Genomic DNA, 16,079 nt, shown 5'->3' with positions numbered 1-16,079 from the left:
AAACAATTATGATACAGCACCTCCAGAGCTATGGGTGGAATCCAAAGATTGTAAGATTGGACAATGTTCTTGCACAACCAATCATTAGATTTACAGTACATTGTCCCTGCTGTGTCTCTGAATAGCTTCTCTGGGTGGGGAGGGGAAATTGCCCAAAACTTGCTCAGCATATTTGGAATTAAGGAAGCAATACTTTACATGGTTGTCTGGAGTAAATCCCTTTGAATTTAATAGGGTTTGCCTCAGAATAGACATATAGAATTACTTTGTAACTCACATAGAATCATAGAACTGTATATGGCTAGTAATGGAATTAATGTAGTTGACAGCTCTGGTCAGAGAAGATTAAAGTGTAGCTGCTCAATGACTTTTCTCTTATCACAGATGAATGTTTGTTTTCTTACATCAAGCTATTACAGTGTACATATATATATATATATATTTCTGTTCCTGTACTTAAAATAAAAAGTGTCTATTATTACATGAAAAAAATAATTAGGTGCAGAATCCTAATACTATTATCTTTCTTTTTCTTTTTAACAGTACTGAATTAAGATATTAATGATCTTCTGCGGAGAATACATTTTGAAGGCTCTTCCCAAGTTGCTCCTTCTGGAACCTGTCATTTAGAACATTGCCATTTATCATCCAGAAAAGTATAAACGGTAAAAACCCACTGGATTATATTCAGATAATTAGGGCACAGAACCAAAAAGCACAGGCATCTATATTGGTAGCAATCCAAAGAACTATGTCCTCATTTTAAGGGCTTTGACATTGCCAGACAACATGGCAATTTGCTTTGGACAGTGCTCTCAGTTTCAAATACGGTTTGCCATGTGGAGTTGGGGCAGGGAGCTGATGTTCAAGAGACACAATCCCAAAGCTTTTTGGGACTAGTTGCATGGTTCTTTGGATTCTGCCTATTGTTCCTTTTGGTGCCAGTAGGGAATTTTATTCAGGAAAAATAAGAGAGTGACGTTGCATTTCTTTCTTTTTCTATTCTCCTACAGTGCAGACGTACAAATGTCTACCACAAGACTAAAGTGTGATATGTTATGTTCTTTACCATAAGCACCCATAAAATGAGCTCCATTGCAGACAGGTATGTTATGTTTGAGTTTTGTAAATTATTTTTTATTTGTGCATTATTAATGGTTGCACATGGTTTAAAACAGAATTCCAAAGAAGGCCATTGAAGTTACAGTGTCTCTTTATAACAGGAGAGGTGAACCTGCAGCTGTCAAGCTGCTTTAGGTGGACGGCCAATTGCCAGATGTCTCCTCTCCCTCTTGTGCAGCCCTATTGCTAGCAAGTCATTGCATGAAAATGCTCAGCAAGCAGGAAGGAGCAGTAAGACCTAGCAATATCACTACACCAGAGGATAAACAGGTGCCTTTGGAAGCTAAGGAGATGAGGCAGTGAGGCTTTCCTTTCCTCCTAGCCCAGCACCACAGTGGAGAGGAGTTATTTCTCTACTGGTTGTTGAAAAAGTGTGTGTGTGTGTGTGTGTGTGTGTGTGTGTGTGAGAGAGAGAGAGAGAGAGAGAGAGAGAGAGAGAGATTGAGAGCACCTACCTGTATGTTCCTGACTGTGTGGCTGCCTGCTTGTCTGGATGTATGCAGTACGTGTGTGCATGCATGTAAATGTACATTGATCTCAGCCTCTGTTGGCTTGCAGCCCTTGGAGTGGTGGTTATGAGCGTGATCCTTAAGACCAAAAAGGTTATCTACCCCTCCATTAGAACATAACAGACTTCATTAGCTGTTTGCTATGAATGACTTGATTTAATGGTAATGCGGAATTGCAAAGATCCAATGAGGGTGTTTCAATATTTCTTCCTAAATTGTATCTGTGGGTAGTGGCGCCCTCCCTGTGGAACGCCCTCCCACCAGATGTCAAAGAGAACAACAACTACCAGACTTTTAGAAGACATCTGAAGGCAGCCCTGTTTAGGGGAGCTTTTGATGTTTGATGTATCACAGTATTTTAATATTCTTTTGGAAGCCGCCCAGAGTGGCTGGGGAAACCCAACCAGATGGGCGGGGTATAAATAATAAATAATTATTATTATTATTATTATTACAGTAGAAAAGGTAATGTTCACAAAATTTATTTTACTTCACATCGAAACCAATCTTCTAAATACCAATTTTTTTAAGATCGTTATAATTAGTAATGTTGCAGACTGAAAATACTTATCAATATAAGGCTGTTCTTAACATTGTGGCTGCCCTCTGAGACTTGTTTTTTTCTTGTAGAGATGATGGTAGCATTTTTGATGGTCTCGTGGAAGAAGATGACAAGGATAAAGCGAAGAGGTATGTTTTTTGAGGTAGCTAGCACCAACCATTTTTCCTCTGGTTAGGATGTATATAAACTGTGCGTTGAAATGGGACTTTACGTAAAGGGCTGTTTGCACACAATGCTAAACCATGGTTCAGTGTTATAAAGATGAGCCTCCCCAAGCCTAGGTAAAGCCAACTTCAAACCATGGGCTTTTCCCTTGTTGTGAGCCAGGAGACCTGATTTGCATAGAATGCAAAGATTCTTTGAAACTTAATGTAAAATTCTCCTGGCTCCTCTATTGCAGAGTGAATTGGAGATCATGTGAGACTAATGCTTTGTTTGGACTTGCTGAGGCTTGACTAAGTAAATAGTTTAGAACAGGGAAAGAGAACCTGTGACCTTCCAGCTGTTATTGAACTTAATCTCTCATCAACCTCAGCCAGCATTGCTCATGATGACTGGTGATGAGAACTGTAGTTCAATGACATCTGGAGGGCCACTTCTGGTTTTGTATTACATCTGGACCAGCGCATAGATTGCACAGATTATATCAGGAAGCCTGTGGAAAGCCCTATATCCAGTGGCCTAAAGTATGCACAATGCCCTTAGTCCTTGCATACATTGCCAGGCATGTGGTCAGCTGTCTTATCTGACAATGGGGAAGGGGGAAGAGAAGGGAGGACGGATTCAAAGCATCTCTTTTCTCCCCACCCACCCTCTTAACAAGTGACCAAGTGGATTTATTAAAGTTTGTTCAAGGGAAGATACCAACACATAGTCCCTTGCTGAGTTCAAGGATCACTGCATGGGGATCTTGCTTTTTTTGGCTTGGAGACAGTATTAAAATATTGCAATAAAATATTAACATATTTATGTACTGCAAAGATATAAGACTCTTCAATTTTTAGTTTTTCTTTTAATTTTATCAGGCATCCAAATAAGTCCAAGTGTCTTGACTGGCAACTGACCTCTTGAAAAGCTACTGTAATATGCTTAAGACAAAAGGCTAGATTCAAACAGCAGTAAAACTTGTTTCACAGACTAAGGGCTTGGGGCTTCCCCCCCTTTTTTTTCCTTTTAGCAATAACCTATCAAGGCCGCATAACTATTGAAAGTGGAGGAAGAGTAGTGGAGTTTAAAAAAATTCCACTGGGCATGCTCAAGCACTTGTTTTTACCAAAAGTAGTTATTTGGATTCCACCCAAAAGATGTTTAAAGATAATTTAAACACATCGCTAATGTTTCCATGTATAGGGCTCCAAAATGGAATACTAATGTTGCAGTCCTAACCCTGCTTACTTGAGAGTAAGTTCATTGAATTTAACAGAACTTCTGAGTTGGCATGATTAGAATTGTGCTAAAAGTATTTCTATGGCTAGTTTTGCCAAATGTTTCCTCCTCTTTACATTTGAAATGAGCATATTTTATTGACCATTGTAACTTACAATACATTCTGTTGTATCCACTGCTTCCAGGGCTTCCATTCCCTCTTCTTTCCATTCATGCCCCCAACCCTCCAGCTGTTCAGGAGCTGGAGGGGATGGGAGAGGAAAGGGAAATTCTGTTATGCAGATGGAAGCCCCTTGTGCTGACAGAACTGCAGCATTGGACACAGCCTCCTAACCCCTAAGAAATTGCATAAAACTTTCCCCCTGGAATTTTCATAATTGTGTGTGTCTGCTTTTTTTTAAGGGTGTCAAGAAACAAGTCTGAAAAGAAACGCAGAGATCAGTTTAATGTACTCATCAAAGAACTGGGATCCATGCTTCCGGGCAATGCTCGGAAGATGGACAAATCTACTGTACTGCAGAAGAGCATTGATTTCTTACAGAAGCACAAAGGTAATTTGGGAATGTCACAAGAAATTTGTGAAACAAATTTTGTTGAATTCTTGATACTTAAGTATATATGAGTATGTATGAGTTGGAATGGTCCATAAATCACAGGTAATTTTAGTCTGTCTACCTGGTGGTGTTGGTGCTATATTTGCTGGGACAGGGTGGTGGCAAGGTTGAAGGGAGCCCTGGATTGGTGGTGCCAACAACCCGGTAAGGGTGTGTGTGCACATGTGAGCCACTGCCAACCCAGAACTCTCCTAGCTTTCCCCTGACCTATCTCTGTCCTGTTGAATGCAGCACTATGACTAGTAGTGTGCTGCTGTCTGCTCTCCCCATCATGCAGTTCTGGTGATAAGTAAATGCTTCTTTTCTCAACCTTTTTACCTACCTATCTGCATCTTGGTACATTAAAGTAGAATGTTGCAATGAATACAGTTCTCTCACTTGCTCTCTATCTTTTTTGTTTTTGTAATAGGCATGTTTAATGACTGGGCTGGTGCGGTTAATGAATGATAGTTTCCAATGGGATGGGGAAAATAACCTGTGGCGCTATTCCCTCCCCCCTTTTGTTCAAGTTGGCATCCAAAGTTGGGTGTGTGTATTACAAGTGTGCGCACAATTTTCCTTTCCTTTTGCAGAGATCACTGCCCAATCAGATGCCAGTGAAATTCGACAGGACTGGAAACCCACATTCCTTAGTAATGAAGAATTCACTCAGTTAATGTTAGAGGTAACTTAATTATTTTCATTGTAAAATGTGTGCGTATTCTGTCATTGTAAGTATTGCTTTGTGATGTCGTGCGGTATATTTTCAGCTTTGTATTGTAATTAAAATGCACTTTCCCAAAAATTCAGTTAAAATATGTGCAAAACAGATTCAAAAGATGCATGTGGAGAATGCTGCTGCCAGGGGGTTATTGGGGGACCAGCTACTTAAAATATTCTGTACCTTTGAAACTTAATTTACCCTCTGATTTGAAACCCAGTTTGATGATGCCTTTGACCTTTAGTTCCTCAATGGTTTGGGTCCAAAGTAAATTGAGCACTACCTACCTCCATGTAATACTGCTTGTCTGTTTAGAAACTTAGAAGGGTCTTTGCTCTCCATCCCACCATTATCTGTAGCTGTAGTCATGTTGGGTGGTATGTGGAGCCAGGCCTTCTCTGGCACAGTGGCACTTAAACTTTGACACCACCCTGGGAGACATGCTTAGCTTGTTCTCTTCCCACCTTCTGAAAGATGGTGAAGACCACTGCTGTACATTGGGCATTTTATAGCAATGAGTTTAGTGCCTTGGTTTTGTGCGCCTGCTGTTTTTTGTTGAATTGATTCAAAGCAATTTGTATCAAATTTGCAATTGGTATTTTAACATTTTTCTTTTATATTTTAAGTCTTGTGGGCCTTTTGGCTGAGGAGCAACATCACAATGTACTTAGCATAATGTGCATTTCCCCAGCTTTGAGAGCGCAACCTGTGAATTGATTGTCAGATAGTGTTCAGTTCCACTGTTCAAGGTGCTGGTGCAGGGAAGTTTAAGATTTTGAGATCAATTAAGAAGTTAGTCCTGGCTCTTTTTTGTATGTTAATCAAATTGTACAGTGCCCTGTTTGTCTCCTTTTAACTGTCTCTTCTGTTTAATTTCAGGCTCTTGATGGTTTTTTCATAGCAATCATGACAGATGGAAGTATAATATATGTATCAGAAAGTGTAACCCCCTTACTTGAACACTTGCCAGTAAGTACGAGCTGCTTACAGGAAGATATCAGATTTATTTGGTCACTGGATGGACACTTTACCATTTGCCATTCTAGATTCTAGAGCTCAAATAGTATAATATCTTTTTAAAGGCTTCATCTTTTCTTCCATTAAAGCAGCCTTAGTCCTGTTTCATGTATAAGGCAATTCAGTGGGTGAATCAGCAGCATCAGACATTTTTCTATGCTCATATGCACACAGCCATCACAGTGTGCACATTCATTGACCCCTGATGTCAGTGCTATATGAAAATAACACACATATGCCTGTGCACAATCTTCCTTCTGTATAGCCTATTTCTCGCTTATCAAAGGGCATAAGCATTTTGTTTTTATCTTGCCCTAAAAAAAATTATTTATTCTTGCACTAAGAAATGGAGACAGTTACAGTTGAGTCTACCGTTGTGTAGATTTGGTTTATAACAGTAGCAGACTTCGTTTCCTCTAAGGAGGAAAGGGATTTGAACAATCCTGCACATTGAGGTTTTTACCCACAATTGCTGTGGATATGGTAAAACTTTTCCTTTTGTCCAAACTGTTGGAATGCAACTGATATTACTATTGCTGGTCTTCAGCTTAAAGTGGGATCCATAACTGATCTCTGCTCATGTCTTGTGCAAACAGACAGAACTACTTTTCTGCCCACACAAGACATCTCTGGATTGCACACAAAATCAAGTAGGATCAGCATCAGAATATTGCAGGGTGTCCTCACTTTCTAACAGGATTGCTTCTCTTCAGGGTTTCTGACAGCTAATTACACCCCTTTCCCAGATACTGTAAGTTGTAGTAAGTTTAAGCAGGGTATCCCCCCCCCCCCCCCAGTTTTCCATCTTTTGCAATCGATTCTCAATATCCCGTGGCTGCTTAGAATGCTCAGTCCTCATTCAAAGGTTGCTTCCTTAGGTTAAAACATATACTTCATTACTGCAATGTACCTCGAGTCTCAAAGGACAGGGGAGTGTCTTTTATACTTTGGATAGGATTATAGCAACGTTTGATCACTGTATCTGAAATTAGGGCAATCCAGCTTTTTATTGTTGTAAAAATATTTGGAAATGATGTACTTAATCAGGATTATGTGTTACAAGCAGCATAATATTTTTCTCCCTGACAGCTGTGTTAGTTACTTTGTATTCAAAAGTGACATTTCACAAGATTACATTTTCATTTCATTTCTCTCTCTCTTTTAGTCTGACCTTGTGGATCAGAGTATATTTAATTTTGTCCCAGAGGGGGAGCATTCAGAGGTTTATAAAATACTGTCTACTCATCTGTTGGAAAGTGATTCGTTGACCCCAGAATATTTAAAATGTAAGTTGCACTGTTGAATTATCTCTCGAAAGAAACTCCTGAACACTTCAACATGTTAAAATACAGTGAAAATATATTCACTGATTTATTCTGTTAAACTAAAAGTTTCCTGAAATCTTTTTCACATACCAGGTATATAAAAAGGCTAACACTATTATTATATTATTTATATTTATATTTATAAATGCAGGAGGTAAGGAACCAAGAATTGTTTCAACTGTGACCAGCAACTGCTGCATTTTAGCAGTATTATTATTATAATTATTTATTGAATTTATGTACCGCCCTATACTCAGAGATCTCAGGGCGGTTCACAGAATAAAATCAAAATATAAAACTACAAAATACATAATCAAAATAAAAACAACAACCCAATAACCTCCACCCCCCAAAAACCCCACATTTTAAAAGGGCATAGGATCCTGACAACATTTAAAGTGAGACAATTAACAAACCTGGACAAGAACCACTTGCTGGAAAACCATGATCTCAGAAATGTCTGCAGAAATGTCTGTCAATATATAAAATGAATGTAAATTGTAACAACACTGCATTGTAGAATGCATGTGGTCAGTGTTCCAGTGGCCACCCATGTCCTCATCTATGATACTCTCCCATGCCTTCTGCCATTCTCTCTCCCACTTGGTTCCCCCTTTGGGTTTTTTGAGGGGAAGGGGCTCTCACCCTCTTAGAGTTGTTTTTCTGAAGATTTTTTGCTCATCTGCAAATCTTCAGTTCCCACAGGCTTACTGATACTTCCTTCTTCAATGTAACCGATGCAATATTGGAGAGCCACACTCAACTCTGAGCTTTGAAAATCAAAGGAGTACTGGGCTGTGGACTGTCTGCAGTTGGGATGTTGACAGAAGCTTGCTTCACTTTCTGAAATGTTTCTCACTCATGGTTTGTTAAACCATGGGGTGATGATCATTATCCACACTTTTATTTTATATTGCTCACAATACTTTTGGGGAGTGAGGCAGCACAGGGTAGATATATACTTTAAGGCTGCAACCCTATATATACCTAACTGGGATTAATCCACAGGCTCCTTTGGGAGGGTGGGTGGATATAAATAAACAAACAAACTCAATGTGCCTTACTTCTGAGTATAAATGTAAAAAATTATATTCTAAATGTGTAGGATCTTAGATTCAAACCTAGTTGAAAAATATTGTGGTAGCAGGGCAGGAAAAGGCTGCATGCACCGAAGAACTACTCCCATGTAAGGAATGTAAGGTGGCACATTGTTAAGGTGGCACATTGTTAAGGCTATGTTTAAGGTAGCTTCTTCCATTGTTTTGCACATTTTACTCAAGAATATCAGCTTGTAAGGTTTCGATGTTCATTTTGATATTCCATTATGTGTGTTTTGTTCTTCTAGCAAAAAACCAACTAGAGTTCTGTTGCCACATGCTCCGAGGGACAATAGACCCCAAAGAGCCACCTACATATGAATATGTAAAATTTATAGGAAACTTCAAGTCATTGAGTAACAGTAAGTTACAGTATTTTTTAAAAAGTGTTTTAGATTACAACTAACTTGTGAAACGTTACAAGAAATAGGAAAAATAATGTACCTCTTTTTCTTTAAGGCACTGGATTACATTTAAACAAGGATAGTGTAAATTTACAGCATGTCTGTTGACAGAAACTAGGGAAGTGTAGCAACTTCTAGTGCAGGCACCCCCAAACTCGGCCCAGCTGTTTTGGGACTACAATTCCCATCATGCCTGACCACTGGTCCTGTTAGCTAGGGATGATGGGAATTGTAGACCCCAAACAGCTGGAGGACCGAGTTTGGGGATGCCTGTTCTAGTGAGTCCTGAATCCCAAGCCTTGGAGAGATTCTTGGCTGCTTTGGGCAAAGTGTGATCTGCATGTGACACCCAAGTCAAAGCAGAATTCCCCAAGCGCCTAATGACATCTTCAGTGATTCAGATGCTTTAAAAAGCTGCAAACAAGTGTCTGCAGAAAGTGAAACTATTGTCTCTAAGCTCACCATATAAGGAAGACAGCAGGGGGGAGGAGAGGGGCTAATTGATGTCTGTATTTTAATGAAAACTCTTGGACCAGGATGGAGGGAAAGCTTGTTCAGAACTGTCCGTTTTTAATCAGAGGAATTATTTTGTTAGCACTCTTCAATCCCAGTGTTTGAGGGGAGGGATGTTGCTGAATAATATAATCTACATTTTCTCTGTGTCGTTTCTTGCTCTTTTGCAAGTTCTGTTCTGCAGTGCAGCAAACATCAGAAGAGTTCTGTTAGACTTCGGCGGTGTCCTTTCCTGCTTTTTTCCTATTGTCCAACTTACATCTTTAGCGCTTTCATTCTGTTTGATTACTCGTGCTTTTCAATTTATTTCCAGTTATTGTTAGTAGTCCCTCATTCTGTTTTGATTTTATTTGCTGGTATTTCAAGGGTTTTTGTTCTGTTTAGCAGAGTGCAGTGTTATGCCCCTTCCCCTTATAGCTCAGGGTCTGAGGACTTTGCTTCTGTGTGACTGACTGTAGTTTTTTTAAAAAACCACTTTGATCTGAAGGAAGGGCAGGATATAAAAACTCTGAGATAAGTGAAACAGGTTGAGTGATTTTTTTTTTTATATATCAGCTTAGGCAGTATTTATGTTATTAAATGATATATTTTAAGAATGTAGTTTTAATTTTTTTCTCCCAGGTGACTTTTTAAACACTTTGTTTCATAGGATCGTTAATTATATGTTTGATTTTATAAGTCATTCTTAGAAATAGTGGTAATTTTCTTCTCTTCCTCCTGTCCTTAGTGTCTAACTCTGCGCATAATGGTTATGAAGGAACCATTCAGCGATCACATAGGCCTTCCTATGAAGACAGAGTTTGTTTTGTAGCTACGGTCAGGTTAGCTACACCTCAGTTTATCAAGGTATGTTAAGATTGTCATCTCTTCAAAATCTATGATATTTGCTTTTCCTTTGTATTTTTCTTAATCAAAGCATTTATTGTTTAATGAACAATAATTTAAGCAACCATACTCCAATCCAGGTAGGGTAATATTCTCCAGGATGCAGGTGTTCTTGTACAAATTGCCTCCTAGATTGGGTCCTGTGCTGTTAAAAAAAGGTCTATAGCCAGCTTCTGTAACTGTACTGCATGTATGTTGGATCAGGCTCAAGCATGCATCCCCAGAGGATGATTTGGGCTGTTAGTTAACAACCTGTCTGCAGTACTAGGAAGACTCAATCAAGTTCTCCTCATTGCTGTGGCTGACGTTCAGTGCCTTTCCTACAGGAATTTTGAAACATGTCCTTCTGTGGTGCAAATTTAGATTTGCTGAAGGCTTAGTTGTAAAGAACTTCCTCTTTTAGGAAGGCTATATACCATGTGAATTGCTAGTAAAAGAAAATAGCACAACTGCCTTCCGTATCAATTCCCAGATGTCAAAAAGAAGTAGGGGAGTTCTGAGGGTGATGGTTCCTCTGGTGGTTCCTTGTACAGAATGCTGAACTTGCCATTCTCACACTGGAAAAATAAGCATAGTATGGGTTGGTCTGTAGTGGCAAGTTGCTCTTCCAAGCAGCAGTGAAACAGCAAAATAAGAAATATTTTGCATGTTACATTCACGTCGATTTATATGTATGTTTGGAAGTCTGGACTTCATGAGAGTTTTTACATTAGAGTAGAGCAGTTCTGAGAGACTTACGTTTTTTTATTTTTTAGGAAATGAGCACTGTTGAAGAACCCAATGAAGAGTTCACCTCTAGACATAGCTTAGAATGGAAGTTCCTTTTCTTGGATCACAGGTGCCATTTCTTACAATGTAGTACTAAGCGGTAGCACTCTGTTACCGTTAGTGGTCACTAATCCTCATTGGCTGTTTATAGCAAGAAATGAATTTTACTTTTTACTGAATACGTTTTTATGTAATTATAAGCACAATTTTCTGTTTAAAAACTGTGACTGATTTTTTTCTATTCTGAGAAATAAAATAACGACTCTTATGTCATTATCCAGGGCTCCGCCAATAATAGGTTATTTACCATTTGAAGTGTTGGGGACATCAGGCTATGATTATTATCATGTTGATGACCTAGAAAACCTGGCAAAATGTCATGAACACTGTAAGTAAATGTCAAAATTTTATGTAAACCATACTAATATAGAATTGGTAACTTTTGGTGATGTATACAAACTAGTTACAGTGGTACCTCTGTTCCCGAATATCTCCATTGACGAACGTTTCAGAACCCGAACGCCGAAAACCCGGAAGTAAATGCTTCTCTTTTTGAACGTGCCTCAGAAGTTGAACAGCTTCTGCTGCGTGTTTTTCCATTTTCTCAGTGCAATTTGCACACTGCACTTTGTGCCTTGGTTTTCGAACATTTCGAAAATCGAACGGTTTTCTGGAACAGATTACGTTCAAGAACCGAGGTACCACTGTATCTATATTTGAAAATCTTTTAACTAGGGCTAAAATACTTGTAAATTTATGTTCTAAACAAGTTTTTAATCACAAAATAGTGCTTAAACAAAAAAAATACTTTAGCACAATTTAAATAATTGCTTAACAATAATAATAATAATAAATTGCACACTCAGAATTATAACTTCCCTGTTTACTGGGCTAGGTTTTGCCTACTAGTGTGGCAGGAACATTGCACTATCTGAAGTGCGGAAAATCAAATTCAGTTGTGCATGTAACTAATAGATAAGAATAATTATTGGTGACATCAGGAGCTACCATTCTGGAAGCATTCATAGTAGTTCTCGGGTTTCTTTCCATTCTCTCCTTCTATAATATGTTCCACAGCTTTTAAAAATAATTTATTTTTGTATTTGGGATATTAGAATCAAATGAAGAAAGTTTTGTGTTGGTTTAAAGAAATGATGCAAACTGTTTAAATGCACATTCTGGAAGTGGCCTTTTCTGAAGCAGAACCTTATTTTTACATTGTTTTTAGTAATGCAATATGGAAAAGGGAAATCCTGCTATTACAGATTCCTCACAAAGGGTCAACAGTGGATTTGGTTGCAGACTCATTACTATATCACTTACCATCAGTGGAATTCTAGGCCAGAGTTCATCGTATGTACACACACGGTAGTAAGGTAATAGAATTCTGCATAATTTTTATTACAGTTTTTTGCAACCGATTTTTCAGCTATATTTTAGTACTTCTCCCAGCTGACTAAGAAGTCATCAGAGTCTTCTGAGTTAGTCACACGTAAAAGCATATTAATGCATTAATGCATCCATGTTATTTTTCAAATGCATTTAAATAATGTATATAAAATGTTTGCTACCATTTTGTTAAGATGAACAGAGATGCTAATCGCCTGAAATGTTGGGTTATTTATCGGTAGTTATGCAGAGGTTCGAGCAGAAAGGCGGCGTGAACTTGGTATTGAAGAGTCTCTACCAGAAATAGCAGCAGACAAAGTAAGTTTTCCACCATCAACTTATATTGGTTCTGTTCATTGCTATAGCTTTTCAAAATTGGCTTGTAGGGTTTGCAGTGCCTGCACTTCAGCAGGGTGTTAATAATCCACCCACCCAGAGTTATTCATTCTTTCATGTAAATTACCTAGTGATAAGGTGTTCAAAACTGCTCTTACACAGTATGGTTTGGATTTTTTGTTTTGCTTTTGGGTTGTCAGGGTGGTGAAAGAGAAGCAAACACTGATCATAGGGAGAAGTAAGATGGAAAGACGGACTGTTAAGATGTCAAACAGAGCAGGGATAAGTTAAGGGAAGGTGAAGCACATGTATAAGAAATTTGCTTTCATTGTGAAAGCCCCATGTTTGAATATTTGGTAAGATACAGTTAGTTTCTGCTAATTATATTGCTAATTATTTTGTGTGTGATGAACCAGCCAAAACATTTTTATTGTTTTAGAGTCAAGACTCTGGTTCTGAGAATCATATAAGCACAGTAAGCCTCAAAGAAGCTTTGGAAAGATTTGATCACAGCCCTACACCTTCTTCTGCCTCCAGGAGTTCAAGGAAATCTTCTCACACTGCAGTTTCAGACCCTTCTTGTGAGTGCACAAAATCAAAACTATTCTATAGAAGGTTATTGACTTTGGGGCCTTGTGACTTTAAAATGAATGCTATTCATGATAATTGTAGCCTGATGATATTATCAGTTCTACAGAGAGAGTTGTTAATCTGGTGTGGAATATAAATCTCAATTTTTACCTAACCAATTGGAATAAAGGCTGTTTTGAATATGCAGTGCTATCATTTTATTGTGATGAACTATTCACGTGCCTAAGTATATCTGGGCAAACTCAGAATGCTGATTATGAATAAATGTATCCCTCTTCAATTTTATATTTGCTGGGACATCAGCAACGCCAACGAAGATGACAATGGATACTAGCACTCCTCCAAGGCAAAATTTATCCACTCTTGAAAAGTCTGCACAAAGGAGGGCATCGCTTGGTAATCAGGTAATTCTTCAGAAAATAGCAACTCATATTTATCTGTTAAGGCTTGTGAACGTTACATTTTTTCGCTTAAAATACAAACAATACATTAAATAAATAAATGCTTTCAGTTAGTCACCTAATTTGGAAACATCCTTTTTAAAGCTTTCAGTTGACTGCTTGAGAATGTCACTATCCTGAATGTGTCCACCATGTACACAGTTCTACGCTCAAGCAGTCAGCTGAGAGCTTTTCATTAAGTGTCATCTGGCTTTTTAAAAATAATGGAGAGTTTTGCTATGAATCTGAATAGAAATTAGCTTTCAAATAGTGTGCATGAGCAGAACAGTCTTCCCCTTCATCTCCAGTTTACCCCCAAAATCTGCTCCAGAGGTTAGGTATTATGGATTGTATTCAGTAATGCACCAGTGTCATTCCACTGTATCAACAGAACACCCATTTCCTCTCATCCTTGTGTGCCCCACAAATATGCTTCAGAAGGTCCCCCATCCCTCCGGAACTGATTTTAAGGGTGCAAGGAGGTCCTAAAGGGGAAGAGGAAACTCTGCTGCATACACAGAACTCTCTTGTGTCATCAGAGCTGCAGCTTTGGATACGTCCTCTATGTGTTTGTAAAATTTGTGTCCTTTTAAAGTACTGCTGTGTTTCATGCCTTTTGTATAAAATGTAAGCATTAGCTCAGTGGATGTGTTTGGAAATGCTTACAAAGTCTACTTGTTCCACAAAAACAAAAGAGAATAACACTTTGAGGCTTCTGCTGTTTGGGGTGTATAACACTTGTATTTGGCTTTTTATATGTGTGTATTTTCATGTGGGCGAATCAAAGTTAAAAAATGGAGATCAGCAAGTGATGTAAGGTGGTCCAAACTCTTTCTAGCTACCCCGTTTTTTCTCAGGTAGTTAGGGAAGAAAGGAAGATTATATTTGGGCTTGTCATTTTAAACCCCCCTCCTCTATTCTGTCTGCCTCCAAAATACATATTTGATTTGATAATTATGGTATGTATATTTCTTTTTAAATCCTAGTCTTTAAATTCACAATCTATTGGGCAACCTTTAGCGCAGCCAATGATGTCCCAGCCTGCATCTTTACAGATTCAGCAAGGCATGTCTCAGGTACTAATTAAATCTGAATGTGTATCAAAGCAGTTAATTTGTATTAAAGCAAGTAATTACATTTTGATCCTTTAATGGATCTTCGTTTGATCTAGAATTCAGTTCTTTAATTTGGGTGCGTTGGAAGTAGTTCCCCTGCTATTAGCAGGTCCCATTGCCTGACTTTTGGTTCAGCAGGTCCTGTTTTCTCTTTGTCTAAGATTTCTCTAAATTGGTCAGCATCCTCAGTATTTTTTTAAAAAAAGTCTTTGTCAGAAATGTCAATTTAGGACTTTAAGCTAAATGCAGATAATTACTTCCATATGCACAGGATTGATAGAATTTTTTTGTAGTGGTTAATTACTTTTCCTATGGTATGTTTGCTACTGATTCAAATCTTTCTTGCATTTTTCTTAAATGTTGTTTTGTAGCCTATGCTTCAGTTTTCTGCTCAGTTAGGAGCTATGCAGCACTTAAAGGACCAATTGGAGCAAAGAACACGAATGATAGAAGCAAACATTCATCGGCAACAAGAAGAACTGCGTAAGATTCAGGAACAACTCCAAATGGTCCATGGGCAAGGACTTCAGGTTGGTTAAAGCTGATCAGATACTGACATAGCTAGTGATTCTACACTTAAAATCTCTCTCTCTCGTGTGTGTGTGTGTGTGTGTATTTGTATGTGTGATGTACAGATTAACACTGACGTTTTGCATGCTGGAATAAAAAATTATTGATAAAAGACACCTTCATTATTATTAATAATAAAAAAGTTGTCTAGTAGCACCTAATGTACCAACTAAGTTTGTTCTGGCATAAGCTTTCGTGTGTACGCACTCTTCTTCAGATACCATTATAACTTCATTATTAAGTCAGGAGATTTGTACTTTGCATTTCGACTGAAGTTCTTACAACATTAAGAAAATACAATGAGTATATTTTGATTAGCTGGTTCTATAGATAAAATATTTCCTGCAAAAGCATATCTTTAATGTTATAGAACTTAATTTGATCAGCCATTTCGCTGGAATCCTAGATGTTCATGTCAGTTACTAATAAGGGTCATGTGATATAACTGCAAGTTCTGCCACTAGTAAAATAAAATACAAATACAGGTTACAGTAGTTTAGTTGTAGGTAGGGTTTCCCCTTTACCAGATTAACAGTATAATCTTATGCATGCTTACTCAGAAATAAGACTTGCTGAATTCAATTTTATTACTCCCAGGTAAGTGAGTATAGAATTCAGTCTAAGCCTCATATGCCCATTAGAACACTATTATTAGACAAAATGATAGTGTATATAATTTTCACCTCTAAGATTCATTGACCTTTAAACAAACAATGGTTTATGTGTTCTGAATGCT

General features: G+C 38.1%; 1 protein-coding gene across 7 annotated transcripts in view; it reads left to right on the top strand.

Annotated features, from left to right (window-relative positions):
* CLOCK (clock circadian regulator) overlaps nucleotides 1-16,079 on the top strand; it is a 40,434-nt gene that overhangs the window by 14,523 nt on the left and 9,832 nt on the right. For all 7 annotated transcript variants that reach the window (XM_083458129.1, XM_083458130.1, XM_083458127.1 and 4 more), the window contains 17 exons: nucleotides 544-665; nucleotides 1,014-1,105; nucleotides 2,262-2,321; nucleotides 3,982-4,130; nucleotides 4,766-4,857; nucleotides 5,773-5,862; nucleotides 7,076-7,196; nucleotides 8,581-8,694; nucleotides 9,977-10,095; nucleotides 10,890-10,972; nucleotides 11,184-11,290; nucleotides 12,131-12,278; nucleotides 12,534-12,609; nucleotides 13,067-13,208; nucleotides 13,522-13,622; nucleotides 14,645-14,734; nucleotides 15,145-15,303. In XM_083458129.1, the coding sequence (XP_083314255.1) occupies nucleotides 1,059-1,105; nucleotides 2,262-2,321; nucleotides 3,982-4,130; nucleotides 4,766-4,857; nucleotides 5,773-5,862; nucleotides 7,076-7,196; nucleotides 8,581-8,694; nucleotides 9,977-10,095; nucleotides 10,890-10,972; nucleotides 11,184-11,290; nucleotides 12,131-12,278; nucleotides 12,534-12,609; nucleotides 13,067-13,208; nucleotides 13,522-13,622; nucleotides 14,645-14,734; nucleotides 15,145-15,303 (1,698 nt within the window). In that variant the 5' untranslated portion in view covers nucleotides 544-665; nucleotides 1,014-1,058. The remainder of the gene's footprint in view (nucleotides 1-543; nucleotides 666-1,013; nucleotides 1,106-2,261; nucleotides 2,322-3,981; nucleotides 4,131-4,765; nucleotides 4,858-5,772; nucleotides 5,863-7,075; nucleotides 7,197-8,580; nucleotides 8,695-9,976; nucleotides 10,096-10,889; nucleotides 10,973-11,183; nucleotides 11,291-12,130; nucleotides 12,279-12,533; nucleotides 12,610-13,066; nucleotides 13,209-13,521; nucleotides 13,623-14,644; nucleotides 14,735-15,144; nucleotides 15,304-16,079) is intronic.

This window comes from Podarcis tiliguerta, assembly GCF_965153285.1.
Source record: "Podarcis tiliguerta genome assembly, chromosome: 9".
Classification (NCBI taxonomy): domain Eukaryota; kingdom Metazoa; phylum Chordata; class Lepidosauria; order Squamata; family Lacertidae; genus Podarcis; species Podarcis tiliguerta.
This window is presented reverse-complemented; position numbering and strand designations above follow the sequence as displayed.